Source organism: Neovison vison, chromosome 2 (genome assembly GCF_020171115.1).
Source record: "Neovison vison isolate M4711 chromosome 2, ASM_NN_V1, whole genome shotgun sequence".
NCBI classification, from domain to species: domain Eukaryota; kingdom Metazoa; phylum Chordata; class Mammalia; order Carnivora; family Mustelidae; genus Neogale; species Neogale vison.
The window spans coordinates 93000960-93026131 of record NC_058092.1 but is presented as its reverse complement, the minus strand read 5'-3'; the positions used below and the strand labels follow the sequence as shown (position 1 = coordinate 93026131).

The 25172-nt window shown below is 40.6% G+C and overlaps 1 protein-coding gene and 1 pseudogene across 1 annotated transcript in view; one reads left to right on the top strand and one right to left on the bottom strand.

The window, feature by feature from the left end:
* The window catches only part of FAM102B (family with sequence similarity 102 member B), a 102132-nt gene that overhangs the window by 21838 nt on the left and 55122 nt on the right, over positions 1 to 25172 (bottom strand). The window contains exons 3-5 of the mRNA XM_044238802.1: positions 12135 to 12164; positions 6746 to 6862; positions 2607 to 2653 (exon numbers count right to left, since the gene is read on the bottom strand). Coding sequence (XP_044094737.1) covers positions 2607 to 2653; positions 6746 to 6862; positions 12135 to 12164 — 194 coding nt within the window. The remainder of the gene's footprint in view (positions 1 to 2606; positions 2654 to 6745; positions 6863 to 12134; positions 12165 to 25172) is intronic.
* LOC122900268 lies at positions 14062 to 15196 on the top strand (annotated as a pseudogene).

The window sequence follows — 25172 nt, the reverse complement described above, 5'->3', positions numbered from 1 at the left end:
ATTTTCTCATTTCACCCTAAGCTGACTCCACTAGAAAAACACTGTTACCTAAGAAGCCAAATACAGTATGGCAAAAATTGTTTAGTCCTAAGAGAGCAGAATATAAAGAAATAAGCCAGGAAATTAAGGTTTGAGAGAGGACAACACAGGAAGGATAAGTTACAGTAAAGTGCATAGTTTAATCAATAACTGATTTGGACAAAAATATGTATTTTCATCTTTATAAAACACTGTAAATAGGAAACTATATAGACATCACTATTGAAAAAAAATTTTTTTAATTTAGATTGAGAGAGGGTGTGGTGGGAGGGCCAGAGGGAGAAGGAGAGAGATAATCTCAAGCAGACTCTCCCCTGAATGCAAAGCCTAATACAAGGCTCGATCTCACCTCCCCGAGATCATGACCTGAGATGAAATCAAGAGTCAGACACTCAATTGACTGAGCCACTCACGGGCTCCTGGATGTTACTATTAAAAACATGAAGGTGATACACAGGGAAATAATTCAGGGTTTTTTTTCTAAATATATTTTTCTCAGATATTCAAATGATATATAATTAATTTTTTTTTTTTTTTTGTCTTCTGGACTGCTAATGAGCAATCCTACTGCCTTTTCCCATTCTGTTCACTCTCCTACACTCTGAGGACTTCCACACATCTTTCCTAAAACCCCTACCTCCATCTTTCCCATCCCCACTCCTCAGTGATCATCTTGTTTCCTATTTCACTAAGAAATCAGGAACAATTTGAAAATAAGTTCTACTCGCTTCCACTTTTCATATACCTGCACCTGAAGCCTATCCTCTACCTTCATTCCTCTTGACATCCAAGGACACTGTCTAGCAACTGTCCTTTTTCTCTTCTGTACCATATCTCGCCTTCTCTATTGAACCACTCCTATCAGTACACAAATACCCTGAACTATCTTCCATCTTAAAACACCCCAAAGACCTGCCCTTGACCCTGAATCCTCACTTTATTTGTAACCCCATTTTCTGTTCCTTTTTTTTTGCAGCAAAATTCCTCTTAAGAATTGTTTATATTTTCTCCAATTTCTCTCTTCCCAAACCTTCTTTAACTCACTCCAATAAGGCTGTAGGCTCATAGGATTCTACTGAAGTGCTTGTTGAAGGCACCAATGGTCTCTGTACTGCAGATCCAAAGGTCAATTCTCAGTCCTCATCTTCCGTGATCCACATCCATGGTGTGGGAGAGAGCTGATTAATCTCTCCATTTTGAAACTCCTCCTTCACTTGGTTTTCAGGCCAGTCCTCTCCTCTGGTTCCTTCCTCCTCTCTCACAGTTGTTCCTTTGCTGGTTCTTCCACATCTCCCTAATCTCCAACACACTGGGGTATCCCACCCCTCAGTCTGTGTTCTTTTTCTTTATTTATGCTCACTCCATCTGGGCCATTTAATCAAATCTCATGGCTTTAACTACTATCTATGTGCTGATGACGTCATGATTTCCAAATGTGTATCTCCAGCCTGGGCTTCCCCACCGACTCTGTAGTGCCATATTCAACTGCCTACTTGAGGTGCCTGGCTGGATGTTAAATAAGGATCTCCAATGTAACATGTCCAAAACCTAAGCTCCCAACCTCCAACCTTGCCTCTCAGAGGCTCTTTCATTTCAATAAATGAGTTACTCTGTCCCTAAACCTTGGATTACTGGAACAGCCTCCTAACTCACCTACCTATTTCTGACCTTGCTCCCATTGTTGTTCCCACAAATTGTCTATTCTCTACCTAGCAGCCATAAGTCAGATAACTTTAGTCCCCTACTCTAAACCCTCCAGTAGCTTTTTATCTCAGATTATAAGTAGCCAAGGAGACTCTTTATCATCTGATCCCATTTCTCCCCATTCTCTCTGTTCTAGACATACTGGTCTCCCAGCAGCCTGTTGGACACACCAAACACACTTCTCCCTGAGGCCTTTGTCCCTGTTTCCTCTACTTTGTCCCTGTTTCCTCTACTTCAAATGCTCTTTCCCCAAATATCTGCATGGTGTGCTTCCCCCCCTCCTTCAGGTCTCTGCTCAAATACCATCTCTGCCAGGGAAGACTTTCTTTTTTGACTACTCTCTCTATAAAACAGCAAACTTTCTCCCCACATGCCCTCCTACCCTGCATTATTTTTCTCCAAAGCACTCTTCCCATCTTTATATTATACATTTATTTCTTAGCTTACTGTTTTCCTCTTAAGAATATATGCTCCAAGATATCAGGGACGGTCTTTTTTTTTTTTTTTTCTCATTGCTGTTTCTCTCGTGTCTAGAATAGGGCCTAGCACATGGTAAGGCATTTAACAAGTATTTGTTGAAGACATGACTAAGTCCATTGAGATCAAATTAAAAAACTTAATTTGTATAGTTTCACCCAAAACTTGAAGATGATGAAAGATCTACAGCCTAAATAAATTTAGAGTGTGAGGAGCTCATTTTATAAAGGGTTAATAGTAATTTCTATGTAGGTCAGGCAACCTCCTAGGAAAATAATGGTCCCTTTCTGGGTAAACAATACAATATATGAATGTAAAAATTTAAACAAAAAAAAATCACTATTATACTTTCAGATAAATAATTCATTTACTGAGAATCAACTTACGTTTTAAAACATGGGTCACCAGACATCAGCTGCATACTGATCAAAACCTGGGTATTAGAAAAAGAAATATGATTACAAAAGTCCCCTTGAGAGGAGAAGCCATGTTCTGCTAACCCGCACCTCCCCCACAGAACCTAGGCCAGTATTTCCTACTTAGAGATTATTCGACAAAGCAATTGCAGAATTGAGTTACATCTGGCATTAAATTGCTGCTTGTTTATACAGACCATTTTCCAACATTCGAAACTTGGTAACGGCAAAAATCGGTGCTGGAAAGATGGAAAGGGAGAGCAAGTGCCACAATGTGATGCCCCACAGGGGTGCCCTGGTCGCCCTGGTCTCCTAGATTCCTATGGTGCTTTGGTGTCTTCAATGTTTCCCTCCAACCTGCCATGTCAATGCTTCAAGGGGAGCTTGTGGGGGCTTGTGAGAGCAGAATGCTTCTGGCCTTTGCTCTATCTTTAGAACAGAATTTAGGGGCATCTGGGTTAAGTGGGCTCAGTCAGTTAAGTGTCTGCCTTCAGCTCAGTTCATGATCCCAGACTCCTGGGATCAAGCCCTGCATCAGGCTCCCTGCTCAGCAGGAAGCCTGCTTCTCCCTCTCCCTCTCCCACTCCCCCTACTTGTGTTCCCTCTCTCACTGTGTCTCTCTCTGTCAAATAAATTTAAAAAATCTTAAAAAAAAAAACAGAATTTAAAGTTTTGTTAATGCTTTCTGAAATGTTACTTTTCTCTACTTGCTGATGGTCTCTTAAGACTCGGCCATAGGATCTTGTTTTGTTCTTGCGGGAAAAATAATGGTAATAGCAGGAATAACAACAATGTTAACAGCAATTGTGATTTGAGAATTGTGTGTCAGGCGTAAGCTAAGTGTTGTATACTGCATGATTTCATTTACTGTTCAAAACGCCAATGAGAGACTCATACTTTCCTTTTTTTTATTTTTTATTTTTCATACTTTCCTTTTAAGCTCAGAAGACAAAGTGGTATTTTCACTATCAGGTAGCTAATAAAGGGCAGATGTGAAATCTCAAACTAGGACTGCATAATACTGAAAACTCATGGTCTTTATGAAGAAGAGAATATTTATTTATGTGCATATTTTCTACCTAGTGGCTGACATATATCCTAATAGAACCTCATTTCTTTCTTATTTCTTCACCTCTGTACCTCTACTACTGTTCTTTTTCTAAGCACTACACTTATTAAATGTGGGACCTGAGCCAGCTGTGTGGGCATCCTTATCCCCTCCACTTTCATAGAACTCCACAGTCTGGTTTCTAACTATGTAAAAACAGCACTCTTGAGTATCCTGAATGTCTCAGAAGGGATGGAGATGGCACATGCAGCTTGTAAGACATTGCGTGGGGAAGGAGAACAGAAAGAGTGGGACAGTGGTTGGAGGAGGTGTTTGTTTTAAATACAGTAGATATGAGAGCTGTTTCTTCGTATGTTAATGAGCATAATTCACTGGAGAAAGAGATAGTTAGGAAAAGGGATAGTCTAAGCTGCAAAGCTCTTGATCAGGCAAGCTTTGGACTCAAGCACTTAAGAGGAAGGAGTGGCTTTGGACAGGGAGAGGGACATTTCCTTCATTGTCATGGGGGCAGAAGGGATAACAGGGCTGGAAAGACAGGAAGAATTGTAAATTCTGCAACAGGAAGATGAAGGAATTTAAATCTAATGACTTGTTTTCTCCATAAAGGATAAAGTAGGACCACTAGCTGAGTATAAGGGTGGTGTGTAGAGATCTGAGAAGAAAGAAGGTACAAAATAGAGTATTTGGTAACTGGGAAAGGATGCTTACAAAGGAAAGAGAGTTGCTTGATGGCAGGGAGCAAGACTGTAGGAACAGCGGCTGGATGGTTGTGTGATCTTCTCCAGTAACATTCGGCAATTAGGATGCAGGCCCAGAGAGGACAGTTGAAGTTAAGTTTAACTGGGGTTGGGGGTTTGCTGGGAGAGAGCAATGAGGGAGATGGGCAAAGGAGTAAGAAGTATTTTTTTTATTTGAGAGAGAGAGAGAGCACAAGCAAGGGGAGCAGCAGAGGGAGAGGGAGAAGTAGGTTCCCCACTGAGCAGGGAGCCTGACATAGGGCTTGATCCCAGGACCCTGGGATCATGACCTGAGCTGAAGGCAGATGCTTAAGCGACTGAGCCACCCAGGTGCCCCACAAGAAGTGTTTTTACGCATAAGAGAATCACGGATTCTGGAATCTAAGCTGGATAAAGAGGGAAGTGGAGGGAAGTGGAGGCTGGTAGACAGTGGGAGAATAGTAAGGTGAAGGACAGCTAAGTGAGCAGTAGACCAAGAGGACTGGAAATGTAAGGAGACAAAAGTAGCAGAGGGGAATACCAGTGGTGAAGTTTCTAGAGATAGAAAAGTCCAGAGTTTGGCCATGGGGGTAAGAAATGAGAAGAAGAAAAAGAAAAAGATGCTGGAGAAGGGTAGTTTAAGGAACAGAGACGCCTCTCGCACAAAAAAGATTAGCTTGAGGGAGAGAATGCGTAGAGAAGACAGTCCACAAGGACAGATCACCCACCAGACGGTGAAGCCACCAAAACATGACGACAGAAGGGATGGAAAGAGAATCTGTGAGCCAAGAGCTAAGTCATCAATGAGCAGGAGAGAGAAGTTAACTAGGTGGCCAGGAGATGACAGAGCTCAGACAGGGAGAGAGTGTGAGAGTTAAATGGTGTGATTTATAGAAGAGTAAGTTACGTGGTGCCTGGGTGCTCAGTCAGTTGAGTGTCTGACTCTTGGATTTAGGTCAGGTCTTGATCTCAGGGTTGTGAGATCAAGCCCCACATTGGGCTCTCCGCTCAGTGTGGGGTCTGCTTGAGAGTCACTCTCTCTCTCTCTCTCTCTCTCTGAGCCTACCCCAACTTGCGCATGCATGTTCTTACACTCAAAAAAAAAAAAAAAAACAAAACAAACAAACAAAAAAAAAACAAGTTCTTTATAGGACCAAGTGGGAGAAATAGTGTGAAAGGATCAATGGGGAGCCAGAGGAAACTACTCCAGGAGCTGGACCTAAGGAATGGGGTTAGGATAGGGGAGTCTGAAATTAGTAACTTATTTCAATTTCCAATGAAGACACTAAAATTCAGAGAAGGATTATAAATCTTCTTATACAGAAAATATGAAGAAACTGAATTTAGTGGCTTGTTTTGGGATGAGTCTAAGACTGAACAGTGCAGTCTGTTCCTTCTGAGTCTGGTGCTTAGACAGCATGGTAACATGAAAAGACCACTGACTCTACACAGCAGAAGATACACATTCTGGTCTCTGCTCTGCCACCAATGACTTTAGTGAGACACTTAACCTGAGTCTCAGCTTCTTCATCTGGAATCTACCCTATGCATCACTGTTTATGTCGTACAGGTATATGCAACTGCTCTGAAATTTTTTGTCTATTTTCTGAAAATGAAGTTTGAAAAGTGTAGGTGTTGGGGAATTCTTTGCTCCACTAATTTCTGACCATCCAGTTTTTATTCTGAATTATTTTCCTTTTTTAATGTTAGATAACTTACCATCATAGGATAACCTAACTAAAATAGAGCAAAAAGTTTGTCCAGTGAGTCTTACTAGGTACAAGGTGCTTTACAAACATTTTCTCAACTAGTTTCATTTAATACCCTCATCAACTCTCTCAAATGTATGTTTCCTCTGTGGCCAGGAGAATAGGAGGCTGCTGATGGATGGTACTTAGAAACAAGAGGGCAGATGCCTAAAGTGAGTTTCACCTGTCACTTTACTAGTTATAGGAAAGCTCAGTGACTTCTCTGCACCCACCACAGATGCTTGGGAAGTCACTCTTTGGGAGCGACAAACATTTCTAAGGTCTTCACTCCTCATACTCCTTACTCTCTATGAGCCCTTACACTGTAGCAATTGTATGTACTACTCCCTGAACGTTCACAGCTCCAGAAACACCTTGGATCATGAAGGTGAACATTTGTTACTTTTGCTGCTTCTATGATTTGGGAAGCTTTTCCCCTAGACGGTGAGTACTTCAGTGGCGTGGTCAGCTTATGATCTCATGCTGATCCCATGGTGCCCTTGGCTGTATATACCTATGCTTATTTAAAGGCAGAGATTCTCATTTGTTGACATGTAAATCTCAAAATGTGCTTACTTTAAGAATGGAATTATCCTGTCTTGTATTTTTGGTATCATAGCCTTCCAGTAAACAGCGACGAGTGGTATTTCCTGATCCAGCGAACTCTGCCAGGTTTAGATCTGCAAAGCCCAGCTATGAAAAGAAAGGGAATTATATTAATAGAATATCTACTAGGCTTCTATCATATTCTCCTTAAAATAAACATTCAACCCATGTTCTAGACAAGTTTTCTCAAAATCAGTCATTTGCAGTTTTGGCAGTATCTGCTTTATTATCTGCTTAATGTGTGTCTTTAGATTGCCTTGCTTCTTTTGTAAAAATGTGTTAAGTATTCTAATCTTTCTTAGGCAATTCAATCTCAAATCACATATTTGATGTGCTAAATATATTTTTTTCTGTACACACTGAAATACGTAACTGTTGAAGTAGAAAAAATGTTTATCAAACAATTAAAATCATTGCAAGTAGCAGTGGTACTCACCCCACACTGTGGGAAACAGTAGCAGACCAATCATGGTCATTTGCATATACATAAAGAAAACTGATCAGACTTTCTTCTCCCTATTCTGCCTCTGGCTCCATGCCCAGTTAACCACTGGTGACTACAAACAGTTGCAGGTTATTAAATTTGTACTTTCCATGAAAGAAATAGAATTTTCTTCAGTATAAGCCCCTACTCCTTCACCACATTCCACAGCATTTGCTTTACTGATCACACTTAAGCTAAATTCCTTCTTATGAAACCTTTTCCCCTTCCCCAAAACTGTGCCCTACAACAACCCTCTATGCTGCTCTCCAAAAGTTTAGATCAATCCTCTCCCTTGGGGTACCAGGTGGTGGGTATTATAGAGGGCACGGATTGCATGGAGCACTGGGTGTGGTGCAAAAATAATGAATACTGTTATGCTGAAAATAAAAAATAAATTAAAAAAATCCTCTTCCTTCCTCTCATTACTACTCAGGTTCAATCCCCATTTTCTTTCTTTCTTTCTTTTTTTTTTTTTTTAAAGACTGTATTTATTTATTTGACAGGCAGAGATCACAAGCAGGCAGAGAGGCAGGCAGAGAGAGGAAGGCAAGCAGACTCTCCGCCAACCAAAGAGCCCGATGTGGGGCTCGATCCTAGGACCATGAGATCATGACCTGAGCCGAAGGCAGAGGCTTTAACCCACTGAGCCACCCAGGGGCCCCTCAATTCCCATTTTCTACAGCTACCAAAGATCACCCACGGTCTGTCCTCTGATGTTGTTCAACCCCTATTTCTTATTTCCAAGTGGTACAAGAAATAGGTCCCATTTTTTTTAAACTAAGTCTGTTCTATTCTATACAACTATGTGCAGTGCATATGGAGTCTTTTATTGAAAAACAAAAAAATGTTTTGAATTTGCAATTAAGCACATCTCCCTGAATACCTAATAAAAATTTTAAGCTGCCTGCTTTAAGATTTTAAGATACATATTGGGCACATAAGAAGGCATTCAAGATGAAGATTTTAACTACAGGCTAGAGCATTATTTTAGTAACTTTTAACTGGTACAAAAAGAATGAAAAATAAGAACTTACAGACCAGTTTAAAGGCCATGATTCCTAAATGCAATAGTAAGTCAGAACACATCAGGCCACAGGTGGCATCTAACTAATTTTCACACAGCTCCTCTCGCCTTACTGCCTTTTAGGGGTCTAAGAGATCAGCAGACAAGCCTGGATGTGTCCAAGGTAAAGCCACATACCAATGAACATGTGAAGATTCACGGGGCTATTTGATTACACATCATCTGAAGGCCGTATTTCATATATTACTCTTTGCCTTGAAATCTCCAGCAACTCCTTTCCACTCAAACTCTGTGCTGATGCCTTGCTTCCTAATTCACCCAGAAGCAAAAGGCAATCAAAAGAGCACTTAACTTCCAGAAGTTCTTATTGCCGACCACATCCCCTCACCTTTCTGCAGCTATACCCATGTGCTGTAGTAATTGACCCAGCTGTGCTCCAACCTGAAGCCAACCACTCTCCTCCTGCCTACTCAAGTTCACTGCTGCAGGAATTCCTCCCTCTCTTCTGTGCTCTCAAGTTTCCCTTCTCTACTGAACCACTCCGTTAGCACACAAGCATGCTGGAGTTTTTACCATCTTAATGAACAAAAGAAAACCTCATCCCCTCTCTCCAGTCTGTTGGACTATTTTTCTGCTTTCATAAATAAATAAATAAATAAATAAATAAAAAACAAAACAAAAAAACCCTCCTTGAGAGTGTTGTCTACATTGACTGTCTCCGGTCCCTTCATCCTTGGCCACCACCTTGTCAGCTTCATTTCCCCACCCTCTTCCTTATTTACTCTCCTGGCCACAATGTCTTTCTTCTTGAAAATGCCAAGATTGCCTCAAGGCCTTTAACACCTACTGTTCTTTTGCCTGACACATCCTTAGATCTTCCTACAGCTTTCCTCCTCACTCCATTCAGGTCTATGTTCAAATACCACCTAAGGAGCCTTCTTATTGCCCTGATTCCTCCCTCCCTCTCTCCCCTACCCTGTAGTTGTCCTCCTTTACCCTTTACCTGTCTTGTTCCTCTCCTTAGTAGCTGTCAGCATATCACATACATACACATTTCATATTTATTTTGTTTACTGTCTGTCCCCTCCAACCTTCCGTAAGACTATAAGCTCCACAAAGGCAGGGATTTGGGTCTGTTTTGTGCCATAAACAGTTCTTCCATATGCTGGCAGTTAACACATATTTGTTGAACAAAAAGCAGACTATTGGCTTAGCACTCACTATTAGAAAGCTGGTATTACTGTGTCACCAAGAATTAAAAAAAAAAAAAAAAAAGAGAATGTGGTCAGTCACCATTAAAAAAGCATAAAAAATGTATAGCAATGTGAGTTTTAGGCTGTAGGTTACCAATGAAGACTGTGATGTTTCGAGCTGAAGGTCAATATTTACTTACTGAGCACCTTTTATGTGCCAGGCCCTGTTCTGGACACTGCAAAAACAGTGAGAACAGGACAGGCAAGGACTAGTGAGGCACCAAGGAGTCCATATTTCCTTATGATTTTCTCTTTGGCTTCACTGAAATAACGGTCTCCTTAAAATGGCACATATACTTAGATACTAGTTACTTCTGTGGTAGATATTACTTTATTGGCAAATAATTCTGAGCATCTACATTTTAGGTAACATTAGGCATTGGGAATATAAATCATTCCTAGTGTCAAAGAGCTCACAGTTAAATGAGGGAAGATAGGAAAAAACACATTCTTTTTTTTTTTAAGATTTTATTTATTTATTTGACAGAGATCACAAGTAGTCAGAGAGAGTGGGAGGAAGCAGGCTCCCTGCTGAGCAGAGAGCCCGATGCAGGGCTCTATCCCAGGACCCTGAGATCATGACCTGAGCCGAAGGCAGAGACTTTAACCCACTGAGTCACCCAGGCACCCCAGAAAACACATTCTTATTTTAAAAAAAAAAAAGTTTAAGTGCTGGAATGGAAGAAGGCACAGTTACAAGACAGAAAGGAAAAGAAAATTTCTCAGGGGAAAGGATGACTAAACCGAATGCTTAATGCTGTATAAGTTGACAGGACAAGGGAAGGGGGAAGCATATGCATGACAGACAAAATATCAAGTCACAAGGCAAAGAGCATAAAAGAGCGGAGTACATTCCAGGAGGTTTCTGAGGGCAGTAAGTCTGAAGCATAAGAATTAAGTGAGTGTGAGTGTGAGCATGTACATATGGTGTCCAAGTTGGTCTAAATGCTAGCTAAAGACTTTCATCTCATTTTCCTTTACAGACAATAGATAGCTGCTGAAGGACTAAAAGTGGGGGAATGATCATGTCTGAATTTCAGAATGATCCTATGGCAATAATATAGAGGACGGATAGAGGGAGACATCAGAGGCCGAGAATAAAAGGTAAGAGGCCAGTTCAGGTTTTAAGTAAGAAATAATGAAGGCATAACCTAAGGCACCTGCCTTGTGAATGGAGAGAAGGGATGGTTTTTAAATAAGAAAGGAGAAATCAGGATTTGTCAACTGCAGCAGACGCTGTTTTTTTGCCTCCCCACCATCATCCAATGTTCTTATATTCCTTGTTAGCAGAGCCCTGATTCTATTCAAGTGTCCACCCTTAACTCATGCATGTGCAAAAGGAAAGTAGCCCAACCTTTAGCTCATTGTCAAACTGATGAGTCTAAGCTAGTCATGGCAATCCATTCCTACCACCCATGCCTGGTTTAGGAGTGGCCATATCATCCAGTTGTGGCCAATGAAAGTTATGCGGAAATCTTCTGAGGGCCGACTAGGAAAAGTTTTTTCACTCAGAGATTTCCTCACTCAGCTGGATTTTGTCATATGTGAATGTGTGGACTGAAACTCAAGCCACCTGGTGATCATGAGAAGAGCTGGGCAAGGATAAAACCATGACACAGTGAATGGAAGAATGAAAAGAGAAAAGTAACATGGGTTCTTGATGACGGCCTTTAGTCAGTGGATTAACTACTCCTGGAGCAGCTCTGGCTCACATCTGCAGCTCTGTTTCATATCTCCTTGCTCTATGAAATTAAAAACAAAACAAAACTAAACAAAACCCCTCTAGGTGAGGAGGGTAATCTGTTACTTGTAGCAAAGAACATCCTAACTGACACTGCAACCACACAGTTTTAAGGACTTAAGAGTTGACGGTTAAGCTGGTATCCTGGCGCAGATGACTGAATTGACAGAGATACCATCAGAGATGAAAATAAAAGAGGAGTATGTATGTTTCTGGCAGTATTACTAATTCCTTCTATTCATCAAAAAGGTGAGCACACAAATCATTAGTAATTCCTATAGCTAGTAGAAGTATAAAGAATTGTAGTGATCATGTACTACAGACTGCTAAGAGAACACAGAGGAGAGGTCCTATTCCACTGAGTGGTGAGGGGAGGCAGGATTAGTAACACTTCCCAGGGGAGACGGTATTAACAGTCGCTATTACTTAATGGAAACCAGAGATCATCTTCTAGTAGGGAAGCTGAAATGTAAGAATAACATCCTATAACCAGTTTTTAGGAAGAATGTGCCTATAATTTATTGCTGGATCCAACTGTTCAATCTCCAAGTTGCTTTATTTAAAAACAGCCAACTTGGGGTGACTGGATGGCTCAGTCAGTTAAGCGTCTGACTCTCAATTTCATCTCAGGTCATGATCTCTGGGTTGTGGGATGGAGCCCTGCTTGGTGGGGACTCTGCTTTTTCCCCCAATTGCACTCTCTAAAATAAATAAAAATCTTAATAAATAAATAAATAAATAAATAAAAACAGCCAACCTGAATAGCAATTAGAAGAGCAAACCATTTAATTTTTAAGCTTATAAGTAGCAGTGAGTAATATTACAAGTTCCAAAAGAGTTAAAAAACATCTACTTACCTTTGCATAAGCTTTTCCACCTTTCAATTCCTGTGAAAGATAAAAAACACTATAAGGATATCATATGATTAAAGATTTAAAATTAGGAACAACTGGGTGGCTCAGTTGGTTAAGTGTCTGCCTTAGGCTCAGGTCATGATCCCAGAGTCCTAGCATCAAGTCCCATCCACATCGGGCTCCCTGCTCAGTGGGGAGACTGCTTCTCCTCCTGCTTGCTGCTTCCCCTGTTTGTGCTCTCTCTCTCTCTCTGACAAATAAAATGAATAAAATCTTTTAAAAAAATAAAGATTTAAAATAAACACAAATAAAATAATCCTGAAGTAGATATTTACATATTTACATGCTTAATAAATATTGACAGTAAATTTCTAATGATCCTAAATTCAACTCTTTGGATGGCTACCCTACCCCTATTCCCCAAATTGTCAGAAGTTTAATTGAGAATTTAACTTAAATCTGAAAAAGGGAAGTGGTAAAAAGACAAGCTAATTTTTAATCTATTCTGAAGAAGAAATTGCCAAAGAGTACCCTAGATACACTGTAAGAACCCAAATCATCAAAGAAAGGTTAAATTATTTACTTATTAGTAAGCACGTGAATGAAATTGTGGAAAGATTTTATTAAGAGTTGAAACTCCCACCCCAAAGACAACTACTGTTACCAACTTTTAGGAACAAACCAAAAGATGCCTTTTTTTTTTTTTTTAAAGATTTTATTTATTTATTTGACTGAGATCACAAGTAGACAGAGAGGCAGGCAGAGAGAGAGGTAGAGGGAAGCAGGCTCCCTGCTGAGCAAAGAGCTAGATGTGGGACTTGATCCCAGGACCCTGAGATCATGACCTGAGCCGAAGGCAGCGGCTTAACCCACTGAGCCACCCAGGCGCCCCCAAAGATGCCTTTTACTCAAATGTACCATACTACACACACTGTTATTTTTTTTTTCTTTTAAAGATTTTGTTTATTTATTTGACAGAGAAAGAGACAGCAAGAGAGGGAACACAAGCAGGGGGAGTGGGAGAGCAGGCTTCTTGCAGAGCAGAGAGCCAGATGTGGTGTTCTATTTCAGGACTGTGGGATCATGACCTAAGCTGAAGGCAGACGTTTAACTGACTGAACCACCCAGGTACCCCTACACACACTGTTTTACATCTTACTTCCTTCTACTTATATATGATATTGTCCATGTTAATATAAATATATATGTGTGTGTACACACACACACACAAATAATACCCATGTTAGTATAGTAGACTCCCTCTTAACTAATGTGAACAAGACTGGCAAAAGTAAAAAATAATAAAAAAAATGTATAGGCATCTTGACATTTTATTTTATTTGAAACATATAACTATACAATAATTTGCCAAATCTCTGGATTTAGGACACTGCACAGTTGTGAGAATTAAATATAAAACACTTAGAACAAAGCCCAGCATACAATATATCCTGTATGTGTGTTCGCCATTACAATTAGGGTCAGAATCTCCTCTCCCTACTCACTTTAAAAAAATTAGTTTTAGGTTACAACACAGTGATTTGACAATTCTAAATATTATGCAATGCTCATCATGGTAAGCCATGGTAAGCCATGGTATGGTGACCATCTGTCACCATACAATGCAATTACAAAATTAGTAATGATATTCCCCCATGTTGTACTTTTCATCTCTGTGACTTATTTCATTTCATCTCTGTGACAGCCATTTTATGACTGGAAGTTTGTATCTCGTAATCTCCTTCACCTATTTCAACCATCCCCTCATCCTCCTCCCCTCTGGCAACCACCAGTGTGTTCTCTGTACTTATGATTCTGTTTCTGGTTTTTGTTTTGTTTTTTAGATTCCACGTAGAAGTGAAATCATACAGTATTTGTCTTTCTCTGATATTTCACTTAGCACAACACCCTCTAGGTACATCCATGTTGTTGCAAATGGCAAGAGTTCATTTTTTTGAATACCATTTCTATCTTTAAAGTAGTGAATCTAAGCTCTCTGCTCCTCCCTGTTTTACAGACAGCTACATCTTACAGTGCAGTGCCAGCTACGTCCCTAAGACACAATGGTGAACATAATAAATGGATTTGGCTTTACTGGGCACCTGGTCACCAGAGCTGCTTTTAACTCTGGCAAAGCAAATACTGTCACAACCAATGACCCTTCATTCACCTCAACTACATGGTCTACATGTTCCAGTATGATTCTACCCACAGCAAAGTCAATGGTACCATCAAGGATGAGAACAGGAAACTTGTCATCCATGGAAAACCTATCTCCATCTTCCAGGAGTGATACCCTGTCACCATCAAATGGGGTGATGCTGGTGCTGAGTATGTTGTGAGTCCACTGGGGTCTTCACCACCATGGGGAAGGCTGGAGCTCACTTGAAGAGTGGGGCCAAAAGGGTCATCATCTCTGCCCCTCCTGTTGATGCTTCCATGTTTGTAATGCGCATGAACCATGAGAAGTATGGCAACCCCCTCAAGTCTGTCAGCAATGCCTTCTGCGCCACCAACTGCTTGGCCCTTCTGGCTAAAGTCACTCTTGACAACTTTGGCATTATGGAGGGACTCATGATTCATGACTCCATGCCATCAGTGCCACCCAGAAGACTGTGATGGACCCTCTGGGAAGCTGCCGCATAATGATTGAGAGAGACTGCCCAGAACATCATCCTTGCTTCTACTGCTGCTGCCAAAGCTGTAGGCAAGATCATCCCTGAAGTGAATGAGAAGCTCACTGGCATGGCCTTCTGTGTCTCCACCTGCAACACATCAATCATGGATCTGACCTACTGCTTGGAGAAAGCTGCCAAATATGATGACATCAAGAAGGTGGTGAAGTGGTAAAGCAAGCATCAGAGGGCCCCATCAAGGGCATTCTGGGCTACAATGAGTACCAGGTTGTCTCCTGTGACTATAAAAGTGACACCCATTCTTCCACCTTTGATGTTGGCATTGCTCTCCAAGACCACTTTGTCTAGCTTGTTTCCTAGTATGACAATGAATTTGGCTATAGCAACCAGGTGGTGGACCTTATCATCCACATGGCCTCCAAGGAGTAAGAGCCCCCTGGACCATCAGTCCCAGCAGAACAAGAAGAGAGGGGCCCTCAGCTGCCGGGAATTCTTGCCCTAACTCATCCCCCAACATATTGAGAATCTCCTGACCTCTGAACAGTTTCCATCCCAGACCCCATGAAGAAGGGGAGGGACTTGGGGAACTCTACCTTGTCATGTACCATCAATGTACATGTACCATGTACCATGTACCCAGCACCTTCCTCTCCCAAAAAGTGGTGAATTGAAATAAGATGAGCAGCAATCTATGGTAAACTCAATTATTTATGAATATTTGCTGCCCTTCCCCTTTCCTGTCCCACTGATTTCTGGCGTGGCCATGCCAATAAATCTGCCCCATTATGAATTATTGAATTATTCTTACTATGTTATTGTCATATCCCTTAAGAGCACACTTCACTAAATAAAACAAAACTTTCTCCAGATGATCCTTGTCTCTTCTAGCTAATTCTTTGCTTCCCTCTACAGCTAAACTGTTAAAAAAACTTCTCAGTTTGCTGTATCCCAATCTCTATTCAATCTACTTCTAACAGGTTTTTGTCGTCATTTTCCCTTCTGCAATGGTTCTTAAGATTACCAATGTTGTCCATTTTTGTTAAAGCCCAAAGGCTCCATCTCCATCTTACTTAACCCCCCAAGAACATCTGACAAACTTGGCCACTCCACCTCCTTTCTTACATGATTTTTTTTTTCTCTAACATTCCATTGTGCCACAATTACCTGGTTTTACTCCTATCTCACTGGCTGCTCCTTCTCACTTTCATTTGCTGGATCTACTTCTGTATTCAACCTCTGTAGAAAGAATGCTAGCTGTACTCCAACCATCCATTCCCCTGCTCTCTGAAGTAACAGAAAACTGTATTTTTACGTGGGCATCTGGCACCCCAAAATAATGACAATAATTTAAAAATTTTTTAATTTAAATTCAATTTAAGTAACATATAGTGTATTATTAGTTTCAGAGATAGAATTCAATGCTTCATCAGTTGCATACAGCACCCAGTGCTCAGTACATCACATGCCCTTCTTAATACCCAAGCCCAGTTACCCCATCCCCCCACCTACCTCCCCTTCAGCAACTCTGTTTTTTCCCTATAGAGTCTCTTATGATTTGCCTCCTTGTTTTCATCTTATTTTATTTATCATTTCCTTCCCCTATGTTCATCTGTTTTGTTTTTTAAATTCCACATACAAGTGGCATCATGTGGTATTATGACAACATTTTCTACCTTCCTATTGTGCTATGGCAGTGTGGTAAGATCTCACCAAAAGGATATAAGGAGTGATACATATGAATTCTTGCTCATCTCCTGCTAACTATAATTTATACTATCTCTGAGTGTTGGAATGATCCAGGATTTGGTTCAGGGCTTGTTATCGTCTATGTCTATACTTTCCCCCATTCAAGTCTGTAGTTACTGTTTTGTTTGTTTTGAGAGAGAGAGAGTGAGAGGGATAGAAAATCCCAAGCAGGCTCCATTCTCAGTGTGGAGCCTGATGTTGGGCTCTATCTTGCAACCCTGAGATCATGACCTGAGCCGAAACTGAGATGGACACTTAACTGACCAAGCCAACCAGGCATCACAGATCTGTAGCTTTAAATAAAAACTGTATGCTGGTAACTTTCATGTCTCTGTCTCTAGTCTGACTTCTCCCCTGAGTGCCAAACTGGTACCTTTAAATGACTACTGGACATTCCTACTTGGTATCTCATAGACACTTCCAATGTAACATGGCCAAAATAGGCCTGCTGATTTCTGCTTATCAGTCCCCAAAATTATTTCACTCTGAGCTGTTGTCATTTCAATAAATAGTATAATTATCTTCTTATACGCTCAGGCAAAGGTCTAAGACTTATCCTCAATTTTTCCCCTCATTTACCACATCCAATCCATTAGTGGGGGTCTTCCTCCAGAAATATATCCCAAATTATACAGTCTCTTTGGTTATAACTCCATGGCAATATAAGCATTATTCACCTGAACCATCCCCACCACCTATGTGGTCTATCTGCAATGCATCCTCTACACAGCATCAAAACTGATTTTTGAAGATCATATCTCTCCTTAGTAAAATCCTCAAATGGATTCCAACTGTAATTAGAATAAAATCCAAACTCCTTACCATGTCCTATAGGGCCCTATATGATCTAGTGCCTCTGTCCTCATCACCAAGAACTTTCCCTCTCCATCTTTTCCATCTTCCAACCCGGTTGGTCTTCCATCATTTAAACATGACATATTTGGGGCACCTGGGTGGCTCAGACTGTTAAAGCCTCTGCCTTCAGCTCAGGTCATGATCCCAGGGTCCTGGGATCGAGCCCTGCATCGGCCTCTCTGCTCCCAGGGAGGCTGCTTCTCCCTCTCTCTCTCTGCCTGCCTGTGATCTCTGTCAAGTAAATAAATATAATCTTAAAAAAAAATGACAGATTTGTTGTTTAACCTAAATGGGGTTTATAATACTTTTTAATCAGTGGCTTGATATTTTTCATCTTTTTAGAACATTCTCAGCCACAATCCCTTTCCACTCCCTCTAAGGCTCCAATTACATATATGTTACACCTTTATACTATTTCTCATGTCTTACATTCTTTTTTGTATTTTCTACTCTCTTTCTGTGATTTTTGTCTGGGTATTTTCTTTTGTCTTATTTTCCAGTTTACCAAACCTCTCTTCAGTTTTGGTAAGCCTGCTGTTAAAGCCATCTGTTGAGATTTATTTTTATCTATTTAGCTTTATTTATTATTAAAAACAATTTTTTAAAGTAATCTCTACAGCCAACATGGGGCTCAAATTCACAACCCCAAGACTAAGAGTCCCATGCTCTACTAACCAAGCCAGCTGTTAATAAATAATAAATTGTCTATTTATTTTAAATTTTAGTTATTTCTTCTTGGTTCTAAAATTCAGTTTTTTTTTTCCAATTTATTTATTTTCAGAAAAACAGTATTCATTATTTTTTCACCACACCCAGTGCTCCATGCAAGCTGTGCCCTCTATAATACCCACCACCTGGTACCCCAACCTCCCACCCCCCCGTCACTTCAAACCCCTCAGATTGTTTTTCAGAGTCCATAGTCTCTCATGGTTCATCTCCCCTTCCAATTTACCCAAAAGCACATACCCTCCCCAATGTCCATAACCCTACCCCCCTTCTCCCAACCCCCCTCCCCCCAGCAACCCACAGTTTGTTTCGTGAGATTAAGAGTCACTTATGGTTTCTCTCCCTCCCTATCCCATCTTGTTTCATGGATTCTTCTCTTACCCACTTAAGCCCCCATGTTGCATCACCACTCCCTCATATCAGGGAGATCATATGATAGTTGTCTTTCTCCGCTTGACTTATTTCGCTAAGCATGATACACTCTAGTTCCATCCATGTTGTCGCAAATGGCAAGATTTCGTTTCTTTTGATGGCTGCATAGTATTCCATTGTGTATATATACCACATCTTCTTGATCCATTCATCTGTTGATGGACATCTAGGTTCTTTCCATAGTTTGGCTATTGTGGACATTGCTGCTATAAACATTCGGGTGCACGTGCCCCTTTGGATCACTACGTTTGTATCTTTAGGGTAAATTCCCAGTAGTGCAATTGCTGGGTCATAGGGCAGTTCTATTTTCAACATTTTGAGGAACCTCCATGCTGTTTTCCAGAGTGGTTGCACCAGCTTGCATTCCCACCAACAGTGTAGGAGGGTTCCCCTTTCTCCACATCCTCGCCAGCATCTGTCATTTCCTGACTTGTTGATTTTAGCCATTCTGACTGGTGTGAGGTGATATCTCATTGTGGTTTTGATTTGTATTTCCCTGATGCCGAGTGATATGGAGCACTTTTTCATGTGTCTGTTGGCCATCTGGATGTCTTCTTTGCAGAAACGTCTGTTCATGTCCTCTGCCCATTTCTTGATTGGATTATTTGTTCTTTGGGTGTTGAGTTTGTTAAGTTCTTTATAGATTTTGGACACTAGTCCTTTATCTGATATGTTGTTTGCAAATATCTTCTCCCATTCTGTCAGTTGTCTTTTGGTTTTGTTAACTGTTTCCTTTGCTGTGCAAAAGCTTTTGATTTTGATGAAATCCCAAAAGTTCATTTTTGCCCTTGCTTCCCTTGCCTTTGGCGATGTTCCTAGGAAGATGTTGCTGCGGCTGAGGTCGAAGAGGTTGCTGCCTGTGTTCTCCTCAAGGATTTTGATGGATTCCTTTCTCACATTGAGGTCCTTAATCCATTTTGAATCTATTTTTGTGTGTGGTGTAAGGAAATGGTCCAATTTCATTTTTCTGCACGTGGCTGTCCAATTTTCCCAACACCATTTATTGAAGAGGCTGTCTTTTTTCCATTGGACATTCTTTCCTGCTTTGTCGAAGATTAGTTGACCATAGAGTTGAGGGTCTATTTCTGGGCTCTCTATTCTATTCCATTGGTCTATGTGTCTGTTTTTGTGCCAGTACCATGCTGTCTTGATGATGACAGCTTTGTAATAAAGCTTGAAGTCCGGAATTGTGATGCCACCAACTTTGGCTTTGTTTTTCAATATCCCTTTGGCTATTCGAGGTCTTTTCTGGTTCCATATAAATTTTAAAATTATTTGTTCCATTTCTTTGAAGAAGATGGATGGTACTTTGATAGGAATTGCATTAAATGTGTAGATTGCTCTAGGTAACATAGACATTTTCACAGTATTTATTCTTCCAATCCAGGAGCATGGAACATTTTTCCATTTCTTTGTGTCTTCCTCAATTTCTTTCATGAGTACTTTATAGTTTTCTGAGTATAGATTCTTAGCCTCTTTGGTTAGGTTTATTCCTAGGTATCTTATGGTTTGGGGTGCAATTGTAAATGGGATTGACTCCTTAATTTCTCTTTCTTCTGTCTTGTTGTTGGTGTAGAGAAATGCAACTGATTTCTGTGCATTGATCTTATATCCTGACACTTTACTGAATTCCTGTATAAGTTCTAGCAGTTTTGGAGTGGAGTCTTTTGGGTTTTCCACATAGAGTATCATATCATCCGCGAAGAGTGATAATTTGACTTCTTCTTTGCCGATTTGGATGCCTTTAATTTCCTTTTGTTGTCTGATTGCTGAGGCTAGGACTTCTAGTACTATGTTGAATAGCAGTGGTGATAATGGACATCCCTGCCATGTTCCTGACCTTAGTGGAAAAGCTTTCAGTTTTTCTCCATTGAGAATGATATTTGCAGTGGGTTTTTCATAGATGGCTTTGATGATATTGAGGTATGTGCCCTCTATCCCTACACTTTGAAGGGTTTTGATCAGGAAGGGATGCTGTACTTTGTCAAATGCTTTTTCAGCATCTATTGAGAGTATCATATGGTTCTTGTTCTTTCTTTTATTGATGTGTTGTATCACATTGACTGATTTGCGGATGTTGAACCAACCTTGCAGCCCTGGGATAAATCCCACTTGGTCGTGGTGAATAATCCTTTTAATGTACTGTTGAATCCTATTGGCTAGTATTTTGGTGAGAATTTTCGCACCTGTGTTCATCAAGGATATTGGTCTCTGTAATTCTCTTTTTTGATGGGATCCTTGTCTGGTTTTGGGATCAAGGTGATGCTGGCCTCATAAAATGAGTTTGGGAGTTTTCCTTCCATTTCTATTTTTTGGAACAGTTTCAGGAGAATAGGAATTAGTTCTTCTTTAAATGTTTGGTAGAATTCCCCCGGGAATCCATGTGGCCCTGGGCTTTTGTTTGTTTGGAGATTTTTAATGACTGTTTCAATCTCCTTACTGGTTATGGGTCTGTTCAGGCTTTCTATTTCTTCCTGGTTCAATTTTGGTAGTTTATATGTTTCTAGGAATGCATCCATTTCTTCCAGATTGTCAAATTTGTTGGCGTAGAGTTGCTCATAGTATGTTCTTATAATAGTTTGTATTTCTTTGGTGTTAGTTGTGATCTCTCCTCTTTCATTCATGATTTTATTTATTTGGGTCCTTTCTCTTTTCTTTTTGATAAGTCTGGCCAAGGGTTTATCAATTTTATTAATTCTTTCAAAGAACCAGCTCCTAGTTTGGTTGATTTGTTCTATTGTTTTTTTGGTTTCTATTTCATTGATTTCTGCTCTGATCTTTATGATTTCTCTTCTCCTGCTGGGCTTAGGGTTTCTTTCTTGTTCTTTCTCCAGCCTCTTTAGGTGTAGGGTTAGATTGTGTACCTGAGACCTTTCTTGTTTCTTGAGAAAAGCTTGTACCGCTATATATTTTCCTGTCAGGACTGCCTTTGTTGTGTCCCACAGATTTTGAACCGTTGTATTTTCATTATCATTTGTTTCCATGATTTTTTTCCAATTCTTCTTTAATTTCCCGGTTGACCCATTCATTCTTTAGAAGGATGCTGTTTAGTCTCCATGTATTTGGGTTCCTTCCAAACTTCCTCTTGTGGTTGAGTTCTAGCTTCAGAGCATTGTGGTCTGAAAATATGCAGGGAATGATCCCAATCTTTTGATACCGGTTGAGTCCTGATTTAGGACCGAGGATGTGATCTATTCTGGAGAATGTTCCATGTGCACTAGAGAAGAATGTGTATTCTGTTGCTTTGGGATGAAATGTTCTGAATATATCTGTGATGTCCATCTCATCCAGTGTATCATTTAAGGCCTTTATTTCCCTGTTGATCTTTTGCTTGGATGATCTGTCCATTTCAGTGAGGGGAGTGTTAAAGTCCCCTACTATTATTGTATTATTGTTGATGTGTTTCTTTGATTTTGTTATTAATTGGTTTATATAGTTGGCTGCGCCCACGTTGGGGGCATAGATATTTAAAATTGTTAGATCTTCTTGTTGGACAGACCCTTTGAGTATGATATAGTGTCCTTCCTCATCTCTTATTATAGTCTTTGGCTTAAAATCTAATTGATCTGATATAAGGATTGCCACTCCTGCTTTTTTCTGATGTCCATTAGCATGGTAAATTCTTTTCCACCCCCTCACTTTAAGTCTGGAGGTGTCTTCGGGTTTAAAATGAGTTTCTTGGAGGCAACATATAGATGGGTTTTGTTTTTTTATCCATTCTGATACCCTGTGTCTTTTGATTGGGGCATTTAGCCCATTAACATTCAGGGTAACTATTGAGAGATATGATTTTAGTGCCATTGTATTGCCTGTAAGGTGACTGTTACTGTATATTGTCTCTGTTCCTTTCTGATCTACCACTTGTAGGCTCTCTCTTTGCTTAGAGGACCCCTTTCAGTATTTCCTGTAGAGCTGGTTTGGTGTTTGCAAATTCTTTCAGTTTTTGTTTGTCCTTGAAGCTTTTAATCTCTCCTTTATTTTCAATGATAGCCTAGCTGGATATAGTATTCTTGGCTGCATGTTTTTCTCGTTTAGTGCTCTGAAAATGTCATGCCAGCTCTTTCTGGCCTGCCAGGTCTCTGTGGATAAGTCAGCTGCCAATCTAATACTTTTACCATTGTATGTTACAGACTTCTTTTCCCGGGCTGCTTTCAAGATTTTCTCTTTGTCACTAAGGCTTGTAAGTTTTACTATTAGGTGACGGGGTGTGGGCCTATTCTTATTGATTTTGAGGGGCGTTCTCTGAACCTCCTGAATTTTGATGCTCGTTCCCTTTGCCATATTGGGGAAATTCTCCCCAATAATTCTCTCCAGTATACCTTCTGCTCCCCTCTCTCTTTCTTCTTCTTCTGGAATCCCAATTATTCTAATGTTGTTTCGTCTTATGGTGTCACTTATCTCTCGAATTCTCCCCTCATGGTCCAGTAGCTGTTTGTCCCTCTTTTGCTCAGCTTCTTTATTCTCTGTCATTTGGTCTTCTATATCGCTAATTCTTTCTTCTGCCTCATTTATCCTAGCAGTGAGAGCCTCCATTTTTGATTGAACTTCATTAATAGCCTTTTTGATTTCAACTTGGTTAGATTTTAGTTCTTTTATTTCTCCAGAAAGTGCTTTTATATCTCTGGAGAGGGTTTCTCTAATATCTTCCATGCCTTTTTCAAGCCCGGCTATAACCTTGAGAATTGTCATTTTGAACTCTAGATCTGACATATTACCAATGTCTGTATTGATTAGGTCCCTAGCCTTCGGTACTGCCTCTTGTTCTTTTTTTTGTTGTGAATTTTTCCGCCTTGTCATTTTGTCCAGCTAAGAGTATATGAAGGAGCAAGTAAAATACTAAAAGGGTGGCAACAATCCCAGGAAAATATGCTTTAACCAAATCAGAAGAGATCCCAAATCATGTGGGGGGATTTTTCGCCCCTCAGGATTGGGTGAGGGATCTCCTCTGATTGGGATCTCCTTTGATTGGGATCTCCCAATCTCTTCTGATTGGGATCTCCCAATCTCTTCTGTTTGGGATCTCTTCTGATTTGGGGATAAAAAGAGGTTCAAAAAGAAAGAAAGAAAAAAAAAAAAGAATTAAAAAAAAGAGATTGAATTAAAAATTCAATCAAGAATTTAAAAAAGAGTTAAGAAAAAAAAAGATTGAAGAGATTAGGATCTCTTCTGATTTGGGGATAAAAAGAGGTTCAAAAAGAAAGAAAGAAAAAAAAGAATTAAAAAAAAAGAAAATGAATAAAGAAAAGTATAAAAAAGCAAAATATATATATATTAGATAATCTAGTTAAAAAACGTTAAAAAAGAAAAGGGTAAAATTATAAAAAATTTTAGCAGAAGAAGAGAAAAAAAATGAAAAAGAAAAAAAAATAAATTAACTGCAAGACTAAAAAATCACCGGCAGAAAGCCATGAGTTCCGTGGTTTGTTTTCTCCTCCTCTGGAATTCTGCTGCTCTCTCCTTGGTATTGAAACTGCACTCCTTGGTAGGTGAACTTGGTCTTGCCTGGATTTCTTGTTGATCTTCTGGGGGGGGGCCTGGTGTAGTGATTCTCAAGTGTCTTTGCCCCAGGCGGAATTACACCGCCCTTACCAGGGGCCGGGGCTGAGTGATCTGCTCGGCTTTGCTTTCAGGAGCTTTTGTTCCCTGAGCGCTTTCCGTAGAGTTCCGGAGGACGGGAATACAAATGGCGGCCTCCTGGTCTCCGGCCCGGAGGAGCCGAGAGCCCAGGGCCCCGCTCCCCTGTGCGCCCTCAGCGAACTGCTCCTGGTAACTCGCGTCTGCCTAACCTCCGGCCGCGCTCCGAGCTCACCAAGCTTGCGACCGGTTCAAGGCAACTCCGAGCTGCGAGCTTACTGTCGGCTCTGTCTCTGCAGCCGGCTTTCCCGTTCCAATATCCGCAAGCTCTGCGACACTCAGACACCCCCGATCCTTCTGTGACCCCGCGGGACCTGAGGTCACGCCAACCCCGTGTGGGCTTCGCCCCGGTTTAGCCTCCGGAGCGATGTCCCTCAGCGGAACAGACTTTTAAAAGTCCTGATTTTGTGCTCCGTTGCTCCGCCGCTTGCCGGGAGCCGGCCCCTCCCCCCCGGGGTCTCTCTTCCCGTCGCTTTGGATTCACTTCTCCGCCAGTCCTACCTTTCAGAAAGTGGTTGTTTTTCTGTTTCTAGAATTGCTGTTCTTCTTCTCTTCGATCTGCCGATGGATTTGCAGGTGTTTGCAATCTTTAGATAAGCTCTCTAGCTGATCTCCTGCTAGCTGAGGTAGTCTCAGCCTGCTACTTCTCCGCCATCTTGACTCCTCCTCGAAATTCAGTTTTTTTTTTTTTATAGTTTATAGTTCTCCAATAAAATTCCCCCTATTGTTCACTCATTATAGTTACTGTAAATGTTTGTCTCTGATCTTCCTAAAACCTGTATCTTCCATGAGTCTGTTTTCATTATCTATTTTCCTTTTGATTTTTGGTCATGCAGTCATGTCTTTTGGATGTTTGGTAATTTTTGTGCATGATAACTTAATTTAAGGCTCCGAATAATGTTATTTTCCTTCAGAGAAGATACATACTTGCTTCTGGCAAGTTCTGAAAGGGGAAGATCACCTTCATATAAGCAGGGATTAAGCAGATTAGAAGCTAAGTTTCAATCTTTGT